The sequence below is a fragment of the Melospiza georgiana genome, chromosome 3 (genome assembly GCF_028018845.1).
Source record: "Melospiza georgiana isolate bMelGeo1 chromosome 3, bMelGeo1.pri, whole genome shotgun sequence".
Lineage (NCBI taxonomy): Eukaryota > Metazoa > Chordata > Aves > Passeriformes > Passerellidae > Melospiza > Melospiza georgiana.
Window position 1 is genome coordinate 65,739,154 of NC_080432.1, and position 22,544 is coordinate 65,761,697.

The following is a 22,544-nucleotide window of genomic DNA, read 5'->3' on the forward strand; positions in this document are numbered from 1 at the left end:
TTGTTGTGTTTCTTGAGTTGCTTTGCAATACTGAAGCCTAAGTACAGACAGGCATGATTCATACAAAAAGAATTGGATATTTTTTCATGAGCTTTGAGAACAGTTGAGGCTGATTACAACTGGATTCTTGAAAGCTGAACCAGGAATCTCGTGGAGTGACAAACCAGTAAAAAAGTGGATTATTTTCTTCAAGGAGGGCCTTTGAAAATGGAGTTAAAAATAGGAACAGCCAAATTGTGATCAATGCAGGCAATGATTCTATAGGTTGTTGAAAGAATTTCAACCTGAGGGAAGTCAGTTTTTTTCTGTTCTTTAACCCTGCTCTTTTGTTTCACTGGTCATGTTGTGGAGTTACTATATAGAAGTCAGAAGAGTAACACTAGAAAAAACTAATTAAGAGCAGAATAACATGCAAATGTTTTAAGTCAATTGCAATTTTGAAAATAAAGAGATCTAATTTTCCCTGGAACGTCTCACTAAAAATTATGTTTTCTGCTACATAATATTGGATTGATACAACAAAAGTGATTTAATGAAACCATATACAGAATTCTCTAGCCAGAGAATTGATTTCTCATACATTAATTATTTTCAAGATCACTGAGATTATGCAGACCAAAAGACACTTGCATTGGCACCTGATTAGCAAAGGCTATTCTGTGATAGACTGAGAAAACAAGGAAGGTGCTTAATAAACAAAAGTAGTTTCTAGTATATGGTTTCCTATATTATTGCAGATTAAATATAGATGATTTAATATTATAATCAGTATTTACAATATATTTGAAATATTAAAAATTTATATCAAACTTGAAAAAGAAAGAACAATGGGTTTCATTGTTCATCATTTACTGTAATGACTGTTACTTGACTGGTTTTCTAGTCCTAGTAAATTAGACTGATTCTTTCTGTTATTTCATAACAAAATCCAAGAAAATTAGTTTCTAAAAATAAAGAAATCAATACAAGTTTGGGAGGAGCATATTAGCAGGTGTTGATGAAGAGTTTCTAAGGAAAATGTTATATATAGTCCAGTATATTGTTTTTCCACAAAATACAAAACCCCTGTGTCTTTTTAGCAATCCTCTGTACCCTCATTTAGCAGATCAGCTGCATAGTTGTGAATGTCAGGCTTTGTGCACATCTTCATTTGAGAAGTCCATCCCTGTATTGGATTGAATCAACTTACAGGGATAATGTGTGGAAGTATTAAGAGAAAATGTGTCAAACAAAAACTCAGGTAAATCTGTTGTGTAGATGTATCGTTATCTATGCCTTTTTCAGGCTGCTGCATCTTTTACTACTTCATGGACAGATAAATTTTTAAAGCCATTTAAACAGAGATATATGTCTACACACCGAGAACCTGATACTGGTGCCCTCCTTACCCTTTTGCTTGGATTCATTACATTTAACATGATTTAGAATTTCAATTGCTGTAGGTTCCCAACTTATTATAGAAAGGGTTGGTGACACCTTTTGGTGCAACCCACTTCTCTAGCCATCATACAGGCAATCTGGAGTGATGTACATGCCCTACCTAAAAGCCTAAAAAAGTGAGGTATATTTGGGTCTCCATGTACCTCAGTTCGCTGCTGTTAATAAGAAGAAAGCATCTGAAATGCTATAAAATTTGCTGCTTACTTAAAAGAAAATACAAAATTTTTGTTAGCCTCATTTTGCACAAGGATTAAAACCCCAGAATTTTAATTTTTATGGTTTAGCAAAGCTTTTCTGATAATACTTACTGACAGTATCTGCAAATAATGGATGCAGTTGTAGCTAAATCTGTATTGGCAAACAGACTAGACACTCTTCTCTGGCCCTGAGGCCAGCAAGCTTGGCACAGCTTGAATCCATGCAGTTAACCTGTTCCCCTCACCTCAAAACAGGGTGATGTTCCCCCTTCCCAGCCTGCCTGCTGTCCTGTGCTAACCCCAGCCATGCCCAGGCAGTACCTGAAAGCATTGGCTGACCCAAGGAAAACTGCCAGTGACCACACTGGCAGGCTAATGGCACAGACAGACAGTGCTTGAGCCACACCAAATCTCTGTTTGCTTTACGAAGCAGAGAGAGATGGACAGCAGGAAATAACAGGTCTGACTCTAAACCAATAGAGATCAGGAAAATCAGGAATAACTGGCCGACAGAAGGAAACAGCTGTGAGAATGGGATGAGGATCAGTGTCATTGTCAGTTGAAATATAATACACATAATTCTAAGATTTTAATTTATCTTTTCAGGTTTCATCGTCCATAACTGTTTGACTGCATCCCATATTTCAAGTAACAATTTTCTTTGGGAAAATCATTGCGTCCTGAAGACCTGAAATTGCACTGGAACTTGATTATGAGTGTGTGCTACAGCTTACCCTGAGGCTAATGAAGAAAGTGGCCCTTGTCTTTGTCAATGGACAAATGATTAGTCTAGGAGGAGAACCCAGAGGAAGCGTTTGTCCATGTCCAGACAAACCACGGTTCTGTGGCCAGCCCACACGGACAAGCCAGTGGACTTCTTTGTGAGAGCTCCACGAGTCAGGAAGTGCTGAGGACAATCGCTGGAGAGCCGACTGCCAGGATCTCATCCGCCTTCATGGGGCTGGGACTGAGGGGAACAAAGGGGGAGCTGGCGTGACAAAAGAACTGAGAGCTGGGGGAAAAGAGACTTTGTCTGTCAGTCCACAGAGCTAAGTGGAATCGATGGGACTGCTCAACAATGCATTTGGCCAGTGGGAAGAATTATTTTTTAAAAGAAAGACTGTAAGCAACTGTGCATGTAGGTTTTTTTCAGTGGATGCAGCCTGTCTTAAAAAGATAGCAAGCCATAAGTCCTTGTGTCATCAGTACTTTAGGAAGAACTGTCATTTTCTTTGGTGCCAGTAAATACAGTTGCCAGAAATTAGTCCTAGTATAACTCAACTGTCTTTTTTTAAATCCCAGTGCACATGCTTCAGGAAAACATATGGAATATTCATACAGAACAAGTAATATATTTTTTGGCTTTTTAATGTTGACATACTCTGGATCCTCAGAGATACATAAACAGGATTTGAAGGACAAATCATGTGACACTATGAATGCAATGAAATGCTTTGTGTTTAGAAACACTCCTTGCTGTCTGTCACTTGCCGTTCAAACCAGAGGGATCATTATCTTTGTCATCCATGGCAGGCAGTAGTGACAACTTTGACATCATGCTAGTGTGAATCCAAAGTCAGAATTGAAATTAGGCACAGAAGTCTTTATTAGTAGGGCTGAGCAGTGACTACTGATGTAACTTTTTACATTTAAGGACTCTTGCACTGCTTTGAGGAAGAACTCCCAAACGAATCAGTGTGTCTTCAGCTAGTGGTCCTTTAAAAGTGAAAGAAAAACCCTTGGAGTGTCTCCAGCCTGGTTTTGTTGAGTGTGAAGAATGCGTCTTAGATTCCTAATTTTTTATACTATCTTGAAATTGTACATGTGAATAGAATACTATTAAAATTAAGTGGTATGGAGTGTGAAAGGCAATACATGGTTTTTCTAAATTGGCCCAAAGGCCTATTAAAAAGCCTGTGGCATTGTTTACACTAAGAAATTCTCTGTCCTATATTAGCACTTATTTATCCTTTGAATTAGTGTACACAACTGTGGGGGGGGGGTCCTGGAATTCACATATGCATACATTTAATGCAGTATTACAATATATTTGCTATTTATCCTTTCTAATGTGTGTACATATTACAATTTTTTTTGTCTTTTATGTGTCCTGTTCAGTTTTTAATTATGAAGTGTAAGTATTTCTTTTTCTGGCAATAAAAGATCTGTGTAGATGTGATTTTTACCTCAGATCCTCTGATAGATTCTTGTGGAATGTGTTCAGTTTATAAAATTGAAGGTTGTTGTTAGAGATGTCAGCCTGAAGGCAGGAAGGCAATTTGGTGGCTAAAATTAGATATCCCTCTTTAGAGCTATTTACAACAAGACCAGGTTTGCATAAATGAGGTGGATTATTTTAATGAAGAACACTTCTAGTAACAGAAGAGTGCTTTCCAACAGCTGCCACTCTCTGTCACTCTATTATTTTTAAAGACATTGGAAAAGCTTTTTTAAAAAAGGTAAAATTTAAATGACTTTTAGGATCCATTACACTTTGGTAAAAATCTAATGATGTACAAGCTACAAAATATCAATAACCAAATAAAAAAATCCATCTACATGCTTGTAGGAAAGAAAAGGAAGCAGAACCTTCCTTTTTAAATGGAATCAATAAGAGCCATTAGGATTCCATTTGCAGACAATAAGCTTCTGGAAAGTCCATCATTTTATAAATATAGAAACACCACTCTGACATCAAGGAAGCAGTGAAAATGTATTCTTTGGCACTAAATCATACAGGAATTAGCAGGGCATTAGGTTTGTCAGCAATTCTGGTAGAATGCTAATTTTTATTTTTAGAATTTGAAGAGTAAACTCAAAAGTTACACTAGAATAGTTCTGCCTAAACTTTTTTTTTTTGCTGATGTTGCCAATGTGTGATGTAGGAATGTGTGTCCAAAATCATATAAAGGTCTACTATATTGACTTTGAAGTATAAAACACAGTATTTCACTTCAAAGGAAATGAGAGGAGCAATGAAATAGATCTCAGTGTTGCATTAATCCCATTGAAACATTTGAAAGCAGCCAAGATACTGAAGGCAGAAAGACAGCTGTTACACAGGCAGAATAACTCGGGCAAAGGTAAGGTTTATATTTTTATTTATATAAAAATATAAATATTTTATATAAGACAGTAGCTCCACTACCATGCCAAGGTGGTGCTTACACAAGCAAACTAAAACTTGTTAAACTCTTAGGATGAAGTGAAAAAATTGACTTTGCAACAAGACATTCCTCTATACTAGGCCTAGACCATGGATGGAAAGTCACGTCCCAACCTTATTGTTTTAAGAGTAATAACACAAAGATGAGGATACAACTTCTGGCTCAGACTTCTTCAAGCTGAAGTTATGTCATAAAAAATAAGGATGTGTAGGTGAGGTATCACTTAGGCTTTTCCTATCTTCCCTCTGGGGTTGGAGGGGTTTTTTTAAAGTATTCCCTCCAAACCATTTCTAGTTGCAGGACTCTAGCCTTGGTAGAGATGCTGAAATAATTTTTAATTTCTTACTATTTTGGTAATAATCAGATGCATAGTGTGGCCCACAGTTCAGTGAACTAATTAAACACATTTATGTAACTGGACAAAAAGAGTTACCTTTATGGGAACTTATGTAAAATCTTATGTAGTATACTACATAACATTATTATAAGATGTAGCAGAATTAAAACTTCAAACTATCCACAGAGACACAGAATTGTATGTACTATTTTTGTATTCTAAATACAAAATTTAGAACTTAGAATTTAGAATTTTGAAATTAAAATTAAATTTTAAAATTGAAAAATTGAATTTATAAATTTAGAATTTTGTGGCAGAATTTTTTGGCAGAAAAACAATAGCTGTAAAGCGTTGTCCATGCAATAAAAAATAATGAGAATTTGGTATGTCACCATGTGCAGTGAAGCAAGTTTGCTTCAAGAAGCCTGAAGCAACTTCTGCTGTCTCTTCTAGTTGTCTGTATTGATAAGTTCAAATGTTTTCCAGTTGTATCAACAACCCATTGGAAATACTACACCATATACCTGCTTTGGTGCTGCATGCCTTCTACAAGGGTAAGTCCTGAGAAATTAATGAATTAATAATCCTAGAGTTAAAAATAAAAAGATGTTAAACAGGCAAAGAAAAAATAGAACTTTTCATGCAAAGTATAGTAGAGTCCAGTTGGCTAAGAGGGATCAGTATGATAATTTTTATCAAGTTGGATGAATCATTTAAATGTCATGCACAAGACATGACAAACCTTACACACAGGATACCTGTGTTCCCACAGAGTCAGGTATGTATACATCCACAGAAAGAGAAAATGAGCAGCTTGAAGTGGCTTCTGAAATTATCTCACATATAATATTTATCAGTATAATCACACATCATAGTATGTTGCTGTGGGTGCAAAAGAATGGGTACTTAATCAAATCCTTATTTCTTCTTCACATAAAAAATTGAAATGGTTCTAGAGTGTCTCATCTCTCTCCTCTTTCAGGTAACACATATTAGTCTTTGTAACTCAGATACAGTCTATCTGGATTTTTTTTTAATTGTGCTATATATGTTGACTCAACAAGTATCAAAAAAAAAAAAAAAGCTAATGATTATTTAAGCTAATACCATTTCAACTGGTGATTTGAAACATGTTAGGACCAGAAGATAGATCTCTTCAAAGTCACTGAAAATATTCTTGGCCACTTGTAGTTCTACAGACTACATTTATTTGTTGGGTTTATCATTTACCTACAGTTGTGTATTCCACCACCCTTACTGTGGTGGACTTCACACTACCATCTGCTTTGGCCAAGCTGAGCACCTCTTAGAGAAGCACCACAGCCTCAGTGCTGACATGGAAAAACCACATCAGATAAGCACCCATGTTTTAACTAGAAAACCAAATGAAAGCTTTGAAACAAAGGGATTAAGTATCCCTGATATTATAGAAATTAGACCCCTCCTTCCAGGTGAAGTGAGTGCTTGGTTTCCTGCAGAGATGCTTCAAACTCAGACCTGTAATTAATAATATGAGAGAGTTTGTTTCAAATTAACAGTTACTTATAACCTGACTATAAACTCAGTCTGACCCCCGATTTTGTATGGTCACAAAGTGCAAAAAGATCCAGCCAGCAACAGGCTAAAAACATCTAGTCCAGTCTGGCAGCCTGGGAATCAAGCAAAACTCCCTGACTGTCTGCAGCTGGCAGGGCTTGGAGTCAGGGTAGAGAGAACCACTCTGTCACCTGGGTACCTGGCAGGACAGGCCTGTGTGAGCACTGTTGACATCCTAAACAGAGACCAGAATATTGGCCCATGTCTTCATGTCTGTTTAATGCTTCAATGACAAAACCAAGCTGAACGCCTGCATTTGCATGAGACTGACAGGTGCACATGAACCGTGTGTTTAACACTTTCATGTCCTCTGGTTTTAATGATCTTCAGGAGTTAAGACCTGCACCATTGTAAACTAAACTGAAAATATACTCAGGGTGAAAAAGCAAGTATGGATAAACTTGCCTCCTGCCTTTAGGATCTTCCACATTTAGTTCTGCTATTGTTGCTAGCTGTAGTCTTATTACACCAAGATCAGTGCAATATTCACTGATGGGGCATAGATTATGATAAAAAGAAAAAATATATATTCTGAAAGATTTTATAAGGATGATACAAAAATATTTTGAAGGTCAAATTAAAAAAAAAAAAAAAAAAAAAAAAAAAGCAGCCCCCAGTATAGCTTAAAACTTCTATTTAACAGAAATCTGAAAAATAACCCCACCAAAACTTATGGAACTGTATCTATACAGAGAAAGGGAAAGGGAGAAATGAAGTGAAATTAACATATATTTGCTGTAATGTTCAAACAGGTTTATATTTATAAACTCTAATAACTAATAAGGTCTTGTTTTACTTTGTGTTCCCATTTCAAGATTTTAATGGAAATAAAGCTCATATGAACTAGATACAGCATTTCACCAATATTTTATAGAAGCTACATATTGCACTGGATAGAAACAAAGAAAGCAATGGTATTATCTGTATCTTCTTGTTCAAGCATTAATTCTTTATATTAAAAAAAATCTTGCAATACTATGTCAAATTTAACAATATTTGAACATTGTTATGATATAGCAAAATGTTAAAACATTGCTAAACATATCTTCCATTCACTACTTTGTGTGGTAGCATACTGATTTGTAAACTTGTACAAATTTTGGAATTAAAGGAATACTGTGTTTCAGATAATTATTATTTTAGCTGGTGTGATTTGAAACAAAAATATCAATGGCTTGTTTGAACAGGCATTCGACTGCATGGGCAGCGGGGGAAGGGTGTGAAGATGGCACATGCTTAATTGCCTGCAAGTGTAGATAGCTCTTAGATTAGCTCTTAGATAGCTCTTAAGTTTTGGGGGAAAGAGGGGCTTTCCTTAAAACAAAAAAAACCAAAAAAAAAAAAACCCAAAAAAAACCAGAATTCCATTAACAAGCGAACTGCAAATCTGGGAGAGGCACAAGAAGATTGCAGAGCACAGACACTGTTGTGCATACAGGAGCTGACAAAGCTGGTAAGTTTGTGTCCCTTCCCAGTGTTCTGTGGCTCAATAGCTCAAACAGTAAATCATGGCAAGGTCTGTGTGCTCTGCTTTGGCCCCAGCTGCACCTTAAAGGCTGGGAGATCACAAAGCTGTGTTTCTCTGGCAGAGCTGCAGTACACCAGGACAGGCTCAGCAGTAGGAATCACTGCACTGCTGCCTCTTCCAAGCAAACCCTCATGGACATGACCCCAGTAAGGACGGCTTGATCACACATCCACAGCAGTGCAGGCTGCTGAGCTCCAGGATGGTCTTCCAAGGGTCCAGTACAGCCACAAGATTCTTACTTGCTGAATAGGCTCTAAGGCAGCCACAATCACCTGCATAGGAATTGTCACGTCAATTCATTGCAAATAAAATTTTGCATACAGAGTGTCACCCATTCATACACACTGGGCCAGTTCTTAGACTTTATTTTTTCTATTACTTCGGTGAAAAATAGTGAGAAATTATTCTGTAACTTCCTTTGATTTTTGATTAAATGTTCCCATTTTCAAGTCAAGTAAGGCAAAAAAAATTTCAAACCTTGGTTCCCCATTGCTCAATAGTTACTGGTAACTAAATAGTTACTGGTAACTACAAAAAATGTATCTGAAACATTATCAGCTTAGAATTGTTGTCCCTCTAAAATGTACTTTCTACATGTTTCATTACTTTCAAAAGATGGAAGGCTGTGGAGAATCAACACCAACAACTTTTCAGCTTATGCAGAGTGGATTTTTTGTTACAATTTTAAAATTAATGCTACTTGGTTCAGTGTGATTGAATATGGTAACTCTGAAGAAGTGGCAGATCTGATACTGCATTTTATACAGGTCTGTGATACCTGTGAATGCCAGTAACTGTTACAAATTAATGATAGCTACTTCTTGAGGTTTTATCTGTAATGTAATATATATACATATATATATATATACACACACACACAAATATAGTCCAGTATCATCACCTGAAAAACATAAAGAATGTATTGGGGGGTATATACAGTACATATGTTATGCTTGTTTTATGGTGTTTGTATTAAACAAGGAAACTGAGTGTGCTGCCTAGTTGTACAGTACTGTAGGATACTCTGCTGTGCACAGTTCCAAGCACTTTAGACAATTGTTTAGCTCTTTGAACTATAGATATATATGAATGAATATATAGAAATAGAAAATTTAAAAAATCACCTCTAGAAAATTGTTCAGAAAATCTTTACTGAAAATATTTTCTTCTTGAATCTCTAGCATGTACATGGGCACACATAGTAGAGTTAAATTCAGAGAGCCTCCAGAAGCCAAATTAAATTTCCTCCTTGTGGAAGTGAAATGAAAGAATTTTCCTGAAACCTTCCTTTGTTTTCTGGCAGTCCTTCAAACACATGTGGTAAATTCCCTGTGTGTGGTGTATTCGTGGAGAGGTGTGTTGAAAGACGTGATACTTGGTTTAAAAATACAAAGTTAGGGTTGTAGCTCAATGGTTTGGAGACCTAACCTGTGCTCCCAGTTTCCCCTTTTTTATCAGCAAGAAGTGTTTCTTAGCAGTTTCACTGACAGCAAATTTACAGTGGAAATACACCTGCTGCAGAGGAACAAAACTGATCTGCACAGCAGAGGGTTTAGCCTAGACAGCAGTGCATCTGCCTATCTTTTAACTTTCAAAGTGACTGACAATAACTTTTGGTTTTAATTACTTTGAAATAATTTCTTCTTTGCAAGAACTAAGAGAACAAAAATGAACATAAATTTCCTCACACAGAAGGCAAGTTGATGATTATGTTAAGGAGGTGCTTCCAGCATATTATCTTTTAAGTGGCTGCCTTGACAGTGAGACTGTTTCAATACTGACCATTTTTCTTCTGCGAGCATAAAAGGAGTAGTTAGTGACCAGAGCACTTACCCCCTCAGTCTCTGTAGATGCTCTTTGCTGAGCTCTGTTAGCAGTCTCTGCAAAGAATCTGAGAGTGAGAGAGTGCAGTGGGATGGATGGCCTTGTAAGGCTTGGCTGAAATAGAAGCTTCAGCAGAGTCTCCGAGACACTCATACACAGTTATATACATGTAATGCTAAATATTGAACTTTGATATAAATCAGGAGATGACTCACCCTGAGGTATCAACAAAGGAGGCAATGTGGTGCCTATTGTTGCTAATCCATGATTCAAACTCATCCCCAGATGTATTACTGAAGTATAGAGATATATTACTGTTAGTATACATTAGCAATCTTCTGTGATATGGGGAGGAACCTGTCTTAATCTCTGTGTGAACAAATAATACATATCCTTCTCCCTAAATACCTGGAATCTAACCAGGAAATTCAGGGGAAGGATGTAAATTAAAGAAAAACAGAAAACAGAGACTTAACAGGCAAACTTATACGTAGGAAACAGCTGAGAGTAAAAGTTAATGTTTCCCAAATCCAAACTGACACAATGCTCCTATACCAGATTTGAGGTGTGTGGAATGACAGTACTGCCAGCACCAAGATATGGAGGTGCCAGGTTCAGGGGATTGTGAAGTGTAATCCTGTCACCAAGTCTATGTACATGCACTTCTGTGGATGCCAGAGAGGCATGCCAGGAACTTGGAAGCAATAAGGAGTAATCTAATCTACATCATTACCCCACAAACAAATGCTAAGTACTGTGTTTTCAACAGCTGAGTGACTGTTTTTAATTACTCTGCGAAAATCCAGCTCTGCTATTCCAGCTGTCGCTGGGTTGGCAGTACAGACCTGCTGCAAGGCAGAGGAAAGTCCAGCCTTTGCACAGATATAGGCAGAGATAATCTGAATCCTCCGAGTACGGGAGTTATTTCAGCTGATGGACTGGATCAAATCAGATTGTGCACTTCTGCAAGAGTGGTGTGATGAAAGTGGGTAACGATTCAGGACTCCAGAAAACAGCCAGAAGAGTGAAAATCTGGGTTCTTTCGGAGCTCTAGTGACACCTACTGAAAACCAGTGAAATCCACCCAAATATGAGTAAAGCTAATACTTTAAGGTAAATGAATGCATATATATTTAGCTGCATCCATATACACATAGTGTGGACAATTTTCTGAATTTTCAGTGAAAACCTCTTCTTAGCTTGTTACTGTTTTAGTCGCCTGTAAACACATGGGAAAAAACTGCTCCTCTGTTTTATACTTTCCTTTGAAAAGTAACAAAGCAGGTTTTAAAATACCCAGCATACTTCTCTTTTTCTCAGCAAGGAGCCTGTACGTGAGTGCCCACGTTTCTGCCCAGCCCTACATGGTGTAGATAACATTTATACAGCTACAGTGTCATACTGCAGAATGGTTCAGGTTGGAAAGGACAACACTAGAACATCTGCTCCAACCTCCCTGCCCACGCAGTGCTACCCCAAGGCACATGGCACTCCACTGCGTCCGGGCGGCTCTTGGGTATTTCCAGTGAGGGAGACTCCACAGCCTCTCTGGACAATCTATTCCACTGCGTGATCACCCGCACAGTAAAGAGATTCGTCCTTATGCTCAGGTAAAACTTCCCGTGCATCAGTTTCTGTCTGTCTCCTCTTGTCCTGTTGCTGGGCACTATCAAGCAGAGCCTGGCTCCAAACGTTTGACACCCTCCCTTCAGATACTTATGGACATTGATGACGTCCCCCACTTTGCTCGTCTCTTCTCTGAACAGGCCCAGTTCCCCCAGCCATTTCTCGTCCGAAATAATAACTCAAGCATGGCAAAACACTGTTAATACCAACACGTGTTATTTACCACCGGTCCTTCAGACTCTGCCCCCACAGCCCGCCCGTCACCACAACCGGCCCGTCCCCTCAGCCCGCCCCGGCTGCTGCGCACGCGCGCTGCTCCACGGCCGCCTGCGCCGCGCTCTGCCATTGGGAGCGCTGGCGGCCCGAACCATTCCCACAATTTTGAGGGGAGAACTGGGAAAATGTGTCTCCGACGAACATCCACTGAGCCTCTCTTTTATCAAAATACTATTTCCGTCTGAGAAAAGACGTCCGTTGTTTTGTTTCCGTCTCGTTGTTTTGTTGGGTTTTTTTTTTAACTGGGAGACAAAATCTTACAAACCTGGCCGGACTGGCGGCTTATCTGGTTCCCCCCGTTGGTCACTGGTGTTTCCCAAGATGGAGGGCACAGCCCGGGAGCGCTGACGCCTGGGCCGCGTGGGAGCGAGCGGGGTTCGGTTCAGCGGGAGCGGCGGGGGGACAGCGCCATGGTGAGTGTGCCGTGCTCTGTACGCGCAATTGCCTGGGGAACAAGGTTAGAGCGATAGGGCCGCCCCCGGGTATCCTATATCGGCTGTAGCGCGGTTTGTTAGGTGAGTAAAGCCGGAAGCCTTGCTGGAAGTGTTTTCCAGGTCAGGTGTGGTAACTCGCAGGAAAGGCGTTCAGCCGCTTGGAATACTGGGTGGGTTTGTTGATCCAGCCCGCCGGTGTGTGCCGATATTGGAGCTGTGCCTGGCTAGGGGTGCTGCCGATGGCCCTCATGGCTGGAGTGGGACTGCTGCTCTAGGCGCAGCTGTCCAAAGCACGAAACAAGGTGTGTCTAGATGAATCTCCTTATCAGTTTCCCGTGTTTCTTGGATGAAGTGCGTTGCAGAATTCTTTTCTAGGGCTGTATGTTAAACTGTGTGTGCTGTTATCAGATATGTGCTGTTCCATGCATTGCCATTTTGCAGCTGAATAAGCTGTGTTTGCTGTTAGAACATACGAAATATTTGTTGTGCGTGTGGGGAGGTAAGTTAAGCTCCCGCCGGTCTTCAAGCATTTGTTAGTGAGGCATTGCCTTAAAACGAATACAGCACACTACAAGTTCTCTTAAGGTGCATTTAATATTTAATTTTTTGTTAACAGTTAACCAAATTTCCTTTTTTCAGCCTCACAAGAAGAAAAAGCCCTTCATAGAGAAGAAGAAAGCAGTAACATTTCACTTGGTGCACCGAAGTCAGAGGGATCCTCTTGCTGCTGATGATACTGCACCCCAGAGAGTTCTGCTGCCCACACAGAAAGTAAATACTCGCTTTTAATACTGAGGTTCATTCACATAAGAAACACCCTGGAGAAAAAAAGTTGGTATGCAATTATACAGTTCAAAAACAGCCTGAGAGAAGGTAGTATTTAGTTCAGCTTATTGAAAAAGGGATGTTGTAGGGAATTTCATAGTTATGAGTTACTACCTGATCGTTGAAGAATGACTTAACTGGCATTTGAGGTGTAAATGTATTAAAGAAGCAACAAGGAAACTTGCCTGACTCACTGTGATAAAACAGGCATTGTTGGAAAGGTCTTGCTCAGACAGCACCCAGACATGGAACCAGCTGATTACAACATTCTAATTGGCTGTGGGTTAGGGTAAGGAGTGGAGAGAGGACTACACAGTCAGACACTCAGTAGATGTGTTGCTTTTGTTTTTGCTAGTAAGTTTTACATGGACTTAAGTAACTAAATGTATTCTTTTTGATTATTTTCTTCTCCTCCCTCTTCCTAGGGGCATGAGGAGCGGAGAAGAGAAGAGCAGCGCAAGTATGGTGTCTTCTTTGATGATGACTATGACTATTTGCAGCACCTCAAAGAAGCCTCTGGTCCCTCTGAGCTTGTCCCATCTGTGCGGGGACAGCAAAGCAGAATTGTCATCACAAGTGAGGGGCACATAGAGGATGAAATTCAGAGAATTTCAGTAAGTAGTGTTTTTGCTGATGGTAACACTGTTCTTTGGAGCATTAACATTTTCTAGACACTTTCATTGTGTGTGTGTATATATATTTATATTTATGTGTAAGGATCCTTTTGATCCATAACCAACTTGACTTTCCTACAAACAAACTCAGAAGCTGACAAGCTGGCATTTACTGATGAACATTGTTTTGCTAGGATAGTGTTAAAACACTTCAGGTACCCACAAAAAAAATGTTTTTTTCTACAGAGATGGCTTGCAAAGGTGTTTGTTTGAACAAGTTGTGTGTTTTTCTGGCATGGGCATTTGTTTTTAAGGTTTCTTAGAACTTCTGAATGCTCTGGGAGTTATGAATATGCCAGGTTGTATTATCAGCACACCATGTTTTTAAAGGGAAATGTAATAGAAGCCAGACAGAATAAAAGCAAACTTTTCAATTGCTGGCATAACTTGCAGAAGTTCACAATGCTGGATCACATTGGAGTGGAAAAACAGTAAATGCTTTAAAGCAGTGAAGCATGCCATTGCCAGTCACTTATAGCTGAGGGTGTTTGATTTAATCAAATATTGTCATTTTAGTCAAAACCAATGGTCTTAGTCAGAGGTACCTTTCAGGTGCAGCTTGGTGAGACTACATAAGGTTTAAAGTTAGGATAGATGTGCATGTTGTGAAGCTTTTAACAAGACTTTCAATAAAGAGGTGAATTCAAATCTGTGCTAGTGTTCTCCAAAACAAGCCAAAAACATTTTACAATTTCCATGTGACTGCTGTACAACTATTCTCTTAAAAGCTTTAGAGATGCAAAAAATACTGTTCCTGCACCTGGAGAATACTGACAATATGAGAATTGATGCTGCTAGCAGTTTATGCAGCTATCATTGTATAGCTCTGGAAATTTGGTGTAGATAATGCAGCACTTGTAACATTTAAGTGGCACTAACAGAGTTTATTTTGGTCACAGGAGTGTCTGCATGATTTTTGTTAATGTGAGCTCAAATAGGAAGCTGAGAACAAATACATTATGATCCTGTTTTTCTGTTTCTTTTTCTAAGGCTCCATCCATTAAGTTGCCTTCCTCAGTATTTGCCACAGAGTTTGAAGAGGATGTGGGCTTGCTAAATAAAGCTGCTCCTGTTTCAGGTATTTTTCACCTTTTTGTGATGTGAGTTGCCATCTAGGAAATAGATGGTAATTAGGGCTTCTATTGTGATGTCATTTTTATTTTGGCTTAGAACAGGCTCAGCAGCAGACATGAGGAATGATCTTTCAGAGACCCATGTTTCAATTTGAGACTTACTTCTGTGATTGACTAATGAGAGTTCTTTAGCTTTGTTTGGAGAGGGTGAATCCATGATCTCTTACTATGGCATAGCAAATACAAACTAATAACAGGGGGAAACTGTAGATAATACTATTAATTTATTATTCTGTATTTTTGAATCCGAGTCTGGAACTGGATTCTCACTCAGTTTCTCTTCAAATGCTGAGTAGTGTTTACACCCCTTCATTAGTGTTATTTCAGTGTTACATGCTGTGAGGTAGGTTTTTGTTATGTGTCCACATTTGCACTGGACATTGACTCCACAGCTATCTCCATATTTCTTAACAGTAAGCAATTGTAGCAGTTCTCTCTGTCCTGACAGAAGGATGCTGAAGACAATTCTGTTAATTGCAGCAGAGAAACACTTTTTAACCTTTTGTAATATAGGGAATTTTAGGGTTGGAGCTAGTGCGGGTAGCTGATCATGTGGTGTTTTGATCTGGATATTTTTTTTCTTTTACATTATTCTATATTAAAATGCATTTATGGAAGACCTCTAGGAAATGTTTTTTTTCTGAGTGATAAAAATTGATAAGAGATTGGTGGCATGCCCTGGCTTCTATCAGATCTACAGATATTCTTGAGGAGTTTTGTGTTTCTTTAGTTTAAGCTTTCCTTACTGCAAATTAACAGTCCAGCTGGGTTGGTTTTTATCCAGGAAAGTAGCTTTGTAATGTCAGAGAAATGTAAATATTTACATTTCATTTTTTCAACTTTCTAGGACCGCGGCTAGATTTTGACCCCGATATTGTTGCAGCTCTTGATGATGATTTTGACTTTGACAATCCAGAAAATATCCTGGAAGATGATTTTGTTCTGCAAGCAAATAAACCACAGAAGCGGTAGATAGAGCTTTGTTGAAATATTTGTTATGTAAATAGGAGAGATGCTATTTGCTACTGGATGTGGTGGTGTAGGAAGCCACAGTGGTTTCAGATTTCAACTTGAAAACTTTGGTGTGTTGAAAAAAGTATTACCTTGTGTTGCTTGGATGGCAGCTTGCAAAATGAAATTTATTACATTATCCAAGAAGTGGGATTCATTTGTTACTTTGAGCTTATGGATTATATGCAGTATTTGGAATAATAGTGTTCTTGAACTGTTTAAATCATTGTCATCTATTACATGTAAAATACATCAGTAATAGTGTTGATGAAGGCTAATGGGTGTTTCTGAACCCTTTACAAATGCTTTATATGATACCCCACTGCATTTTATCTGCTTAGGTGTGGTATCATTCTCATAATTTCATGAACAGTAAGAATTTTTGCTTGTTTTAATAGTCAAGAATGCAGCTGATATTTTTCTGCTTTGACATGTACAGCTGAATATAAAAATAACTTCAGTCTCAGTGCACAGATGCATGGTCCAGCTAGCAATGCTTTCAGCTCTCAGACAAGTGTCTCACTCAAGATTTAAATCTGTTTTTGCCAATTTGTTTCAGATAACCCAGCATGGGCCAGAGCTATGTAAAGGTCCATGTGTTATTCTAAAACTATTTTGTGCTTCTGTTCAGGGGACCAGATGCTGAGGATGAAGATGAATGGGAAGATATGGAAGATGATAGTGATGAGAAGGATAGCTGCAGTACTGATAAAGACTATGATTCAGAAGGTGCTTTGTCAGATGGTGAGGTTAATGGACAGGCTAAAGAATTCCTTTTTATGCAAGAAGAAACCAGGAGTCGTTTCACAGAATATTCTATGACATCTTCCGTGATACGACGGAATGAGCAGTTAACCCTGTTGGATGACAGATTTGAGAAGGTGAGGCTGCTCAAAAGTGTAACTGTGAAGAGTGATAAATGCTGCTTTGTCTGTTGATTTTTTTCATCACACAGTGTCCTGTGTACCTGTGCAGATTTTACTGCTTTTAGCAGTCAGGGCATCGAGCTACTGCTCTCTGCATGTATTCTGCATTTAATCCTGGGTACATTTAGAGGCTTGTGTCACCTAGGCTGTAGTGTTAATTGCTATTGCAAGGCCTAGCACTGATGGGAAGTAAACAAAATTACTCCAATGACTGTATGAGCATTCATAATTAGTGTTACACTTTTGTCTGAGAGGCTCAATTCAACACAGCAAGCCATTTACAGGTCCCTGGTGAAGTATACATTCACGAACCGAGCATGGAAGTAGGGTGTAACTTTTGTCCTGAGCAGTAACAGGCTTCTTAAGGCATAGATTGAAATAATGCATCAGAATAAAAAACGTTTTCTAGAAGCTGGTTTTTATATTATTATAAGATAACTTTGTGGAGTTCTGTGTGGAAAGAGCACTGACAGTAAGAAGGAAATCCTACTGCAGATGTGTTTGGCAGTTGTTCAGCAAATGCAAGGGGAGAGGAAAAAGAGGCAAATAAAAAGAAATGTGAGGTTCTTCTTTAAGCTGTCAAGAAGTTGCGTGACAAATGTGGTCTAATTACAGATACCCACTTCTTTATTTTAGTTTTATGAACAATTTGATGAAGATGAGATTGGAGCCTTAGATAACGTGGAGTTAGAAGGCTACATTAACACAGACAATGCTCGGCTGCAGGAAGTCCTGGATGATTACTACAGAGAGAAAGCAAAGAAGTATGTATTCTCAGAAGTACTGCTTCACATAAGTAGTTCTGTAATTCTCTGTTTACATGGAGGTTTTGGGTGTGTTGTTTCAAGTTCATTTACTCAAAAGATTGCATCCCACAATAAAAGCAGCTGCTTTTGCATGCATTTTATCATGCATCCATTTGCATGATAAAATTAAGTGGAGGAATTTTGTTGGTTTGAGTAGGTTATGCTCCTTTTATATAGTTGTGTTGAACTTAATGTAAGCAGTATCTTAGAGGCAATCATCCTCTTGAAAAGCAGAAATACTTCTTTTGTTGACTGTGTCTTTGTCCTAATGTTTTTAGTTTATTTTGAGGAGACTTACTTATGGAAACTTCATTTTTGCTGCAAATTTCATTGGAAGTAGCTTTATTGGGTCTGGGGCTTGACTTAAGGGAGTTTGGGCTTAAATAATTATACATTTTCAATAAGAGATAAAACATATTTTTTTGTTTTCTGAACTTTGAAAAAGTTGTGTGAAACTGGATGCTCTTGAACCTGATGAAGATTTGGACTCTCTTGTCAATGAAGAAAGTGAGGAGGAAAAGGAAGAAATAGTAACTGTAGTTATAGAGGAGCCAAAAGAAAAGTGGGATTGTGAATCCATTTTGAGTAAGTATTTTAGAGTTTGCTTATTTTTTCTTAGGATTTCAAGGTAAATGATAGGTGATTTCAGAACTTCCCTGGCAGTGCTTCAGGTAAAATGATTTATTCTCTGAGCACAACAGGAGAAATTCCCAAAACCTAAGTAGCAGTAGAATTCATAATTGCTATTTGCAAGCCTTTCTTAACTACTTTCTTTTTTCTTTGCGACTTAGGTACCTATTCAAACTTATATAATCACCCAACACTTATTAAGGAGCCATCAAAGGTAAAATTGTTAAACTTACTCTGATTAATAACACTGGGAAAACTTGAGATAAATGTGTTTGTTTTTTCAATGGGTATGTGTTTTAAAAGACAGGGAGCAGAAATGAGGGTTGGGGAGGGCTCTGGCATTATTTCTTCACTAAAGAGGAATTTGGATATATTTTTTCTTATTCTAAGGAAAACTGAGTCACTTAAAAGTTTCTGTAATAGCTAGGCAGAAACAGTGAGGAATTTCCTTTGTTATCTGTGAGATTTGTGTAATCTGTGTCTCACAGCCACATACTTGCTCAGGTTTATTTTCCTATGGTCTGGAACAGTTTATTCTAGTTCTTTGGTCTTCCATATGTTGCCCATCATTAGAGCATAGCTTGGTATCCCCAAATTTGAAATTAAACCTTTTTTTTGCAAACTTATAAAGGAATATTAAGTGACTGCTTGAGTTCTTTATTTTTTCAGTAATATTTAAATAGAAGGGGAAAATGTTTTTCTTGTTCTGGAAGGCCAGATTTTGTCACAGATGTTTTTATTTCTTACTTTGGGATTAATGTGTGTTTTTGTGGGGGAGTTAAATAGTATGAGGATGCTTAACATTTATTACTGTTAAATCTGGATTTGAAGTTTTTACACTGATAAGGCAGTGCCATGTGCACTTCCTGAAGAGAAAGCTAGGGGCCACTAATTCCCATGCACTCTCTATTTCAGCCCAAACCAATCAAGATTTCTCAGAAGACTGGAATTCCCCTACACGTCCTGCCTCAGAAAGGTCTCACTGCTAGGCAGGTGGAGCGCATGCAAATGATAAATGGCAGTGACCTGCCAAAAGCATCAACACAGCCCCGTTCCAAAGCTGAGAGCAGAGAGGATCGCAAAGCCAGGAAACAGGCAATCAAGGAGGAGAGAAAGGTACACCTGACTGCAAATAAAACTATGCAGAGCATTCTGTGTTACCTGAATTCTGTCTTAAAAACTTTGTTTAAAACTCACTTGTCATGTCTGAAGGTAATGGGAGAATCTTGATGGTCTCAAAGGACTAGTTATTGCTTCTTAATTTTCTTTCCAGTAGATTTTTTTTTTAACATCGCACTTTTGTCTTTCTGATTTCCAGTATCAAAACTTTAGGTCTGTGGCCACTACTGCAGATACAATGGCTGGAGGAACATCAGATTTCCTTGCAATCTAGAGTAGCAAAGAAAATAGTTACTTTTCACTTTGTGTGATCTGAAACATCATATCTGAAAAAAATGTGGAAAATCCTCATTGGTCACAGTGAAATCCTAGCTGTCTTATGTAGGAACAGAAATTGCCATTAGAAGCATATTAGAAGCTTCAGCTAACTAAAGATGTTTATCCTGGTTGTACATGTATTAATTTGGCTACCAATAATTAGTGCCATAAATAATACTGTTGTCCAGATTGCTCTTATTTTCATGATCTAGGAGAGTCAATTGGAATAGTTTGATTTTGCATGTTAATTCCTATTTTGTAAATTTCTCATTATTCCTATGTACAGGAACGCCGAATGGAGAAGAAAGCCAACAAGCTGGCCTTCAAACAGGAGAAAACGAGACAAGAGAAAGAGTTGCTCAATCTGAAACAAAATGTGCAAGGTCTGAAGCTGTCCTGATGAAACTGAGAAACTTATTATGGAAATATCCCTATTTTTACATTTGTGTTGAGAAGGGAACTGCTAACTCACACCTTTGCCAGTCCTGCTCAAAGGGGATTGTTCAAATCTCACTATAACAAGACCCAGTAATTTGTCATTTTTTCTGAAGTGAAATTCTATATAAAATAATGTATTGGTGATATCTGTTCTGTAATGAATGACATTGCAATAGCTGCAAAGTTTCATTACAGTAGAAATGTATTAAAATTACGAATATTTTTCTTACAAGTTATCACTGAACAGAGTTATATATATTTGTTGAATGTATTCAACAAATCAGCAGAATCCTACAGATTTGATCTGATTAGATTCTTCTATTAAATTATTTCAGTTTACAAAACAGTATTTTCATTTATGTCTTTTCTCTTATACTGATGGTTGAATATAGTAGCTTGATATGATACAGTTTTATAAGTCAAGGAGTTTACACCCACTCCTCCGTGGTTCTTTTTTTTTGGGTGGATTATTTATTGTTTTGGTACTATGATGGGTCCCTTTTGTAAACAAAGGTGTCTGAAAAGCTGTTCTGCAGTTAGACATCACTGTTACCTAACCCGAGTTTTATATTTCCTGGCAAATAAAATCTGTCCCAAGGAGTGTTGCAGTTACAGTAGTCAGTGACCCTTAATGTTGCCATTGGAATTGGCTTTGCTGGAATTACTCAGTCTGAGTAGGATGGCAAACATGCAGCAGATGCTTGGATGAAAAGTGTGTGGCAGATAGTCACCATCTTGGTGTTTCTAGAATACCCTTCCTCAGGTCTTGTATTTAACTTGGTTTAATTGGAATACAAACTTAATACCCACTACAATTGTAAAAACTTCTAAAGATGAGCTGAGGGCCAAAATCTGTAGGTTTGGTGTGAACTTGAATGTTTGTACTGTGGACATGAATTATTTTGATAGTGACTGGTTCATAATGTGAGTGAAATCAATAGGATTAGTAGTCAGTCCTGAATCCTTCTGTATTTATAAAATCCCCCTCAGGTTTATGTCTGTATGTTACAGACAATCTTCTACCTCTATGTGAGAAGTTAACCTTTTTACTGGAAGGGACATGGTCAGCAGTACATCAGTGCAGTGGCCTGACTACTGGTGCATTCAAAGCATCTTCAATATTCCTTCCATAGCTGTGTGAATACTAGATGGAAACGAGCTAATAGGGACTGATAAAGACTTTTAATGTACAGAAAATTCAAAATACTTGTTTTTATTGGAAGAAAGCTCTTATATTTTGATTATGGAGAAGGGAATAAAGAGGCATCTGAATCTGCAAGTCTTGATCACTGCTCAGAAAGCTAAAGTGTCATGTACAGTATACACATCTAGATTAAGCCTTCATTTTCTAGAATTGTCTGTTAACAGGATCAATAGAAATAATCTGTAAGATTAGAAAAAGTTTCAGCATTTTCCATTAACTGATGCCTGTACTAGTTTTCATGTGTTTGACAAGCTTAAGTGGGATCTGCCTGTGTCTTAATTGCTAATTGTGTAATCACTGACTGTGGTAACTGGAACACTGACCACCCAGTACTCATGACTCCTGACAGCAAAACAGAAAAGGAAATCTGAGAAGCAAGTCTGTTGAGGTGAGTCAGATACAAGGAAATAAGTTCAATGGAACAAGTAAGTAACATGCTGTTCAGTGCTTTGGGGTGGAATGTGATTTTGTGGTTTACCAAAAAGGACAGTCTGACTAAAGCAGTGCACACGTTCTGTGCTAGATTTCTCATCACTGATTCAGTGGTACTGTGCTTATACCTAAAGTCCTTTAAAATAAAAACAAAAGGGAAAACAAACAAACATCTAGAGGGAATGAGAACAGAAAAAAGAGGTGGGGGAGGCAGAGGAAGGCACTTGAAACGAAGAGTGGAGTCTGGATTAAGGACAGACACAGCTGTGACTTGGAAACAAAAGAGGAAAGACATTTAATCAGAGGCAATAGGAAAGGAGTCAAACAGATTTCAGAATTGCTTTGTTCCTCTTCGCTTGTAATCAGTGAAACACTGCAGTAACCTTAACAGTGATTTGGAGTGTGGTAAAATCCCAAGGAAAAGGTAAAAAACAAAAGAAGTCACTCATCTGCTTAGCAAGACAAGGATTTCTTTTGTTTTAGCAAGAGGAGGTAAAGAACACTTCCATGAGAAGTCCTTACAGAAGTTAATTTAATGAAGTACCTCTGTAGGTTGCAAGTCAAATGAAAAGGACTTTTTCCTGAAGTTTTTCTAAAGGCTGT

At 38.2% G+C, this 22,544-nt stretch overlaps 2 protein-coding genes across 4 annotated transcripts in view; both read left to right on the plus strand.

Annotated features, from left to right (window-relative positions):
- The window catches only part of PHACTR2 (phosphatase and actin regulator 2), a 103,719-nt gene extending 99,903 nt beyond the window's left edge, over positions 1–3,816 (plus strand). For all 3 annotated transcript variants that reach the window (XM_058021552.1, XM_058021549.1, XM_058021553.1), the window contains one exon: positions 2,244–3,816. In XM_058021552.1, coding sequence (XP_057877535.1) covers positions 2,244–2,259 — 16 coding nt within the window. In that variant the 3' untranslated portion in view covers positions 2,260–3,816. The remainder of the gene's footprint in view (positions 1–2,243) is intronic.
- An 8,497-nt stretch (positions 3,817–12,313) lies between these two features.
- LTV1 (LTV1 ribosome biogenesis factor) lies at positions 12,314–20,913 on the plus strand. Its single transcript, XM_058020201.1, has 11 exons — positions 12,314–12,404; positions 13,065–13,196; positions 13,676–13,864; positions 14,915–15,002; positions 15,905–16,025; positions 16,700–16,949; positions 17,631–17,758; positions 18,246–18,385; positions 18,592–18,644; positions 19,346–19,546; positions 20,154–20,913. Exons 1-11 carry the CDS (start codon positions 12,402–12,404, stop codon positions 20,265–20,267), a joined length of 1,419 nt encoding a protein of 472 aa, XP_057876184.1. The 5' UTR covers positions 12,314–12,401; the 3' UTR covers positions 20,268–20,913.
- The last annotated feature ends 1,631 nt before the right edge of the window (positions 20,914–22,544 follow it).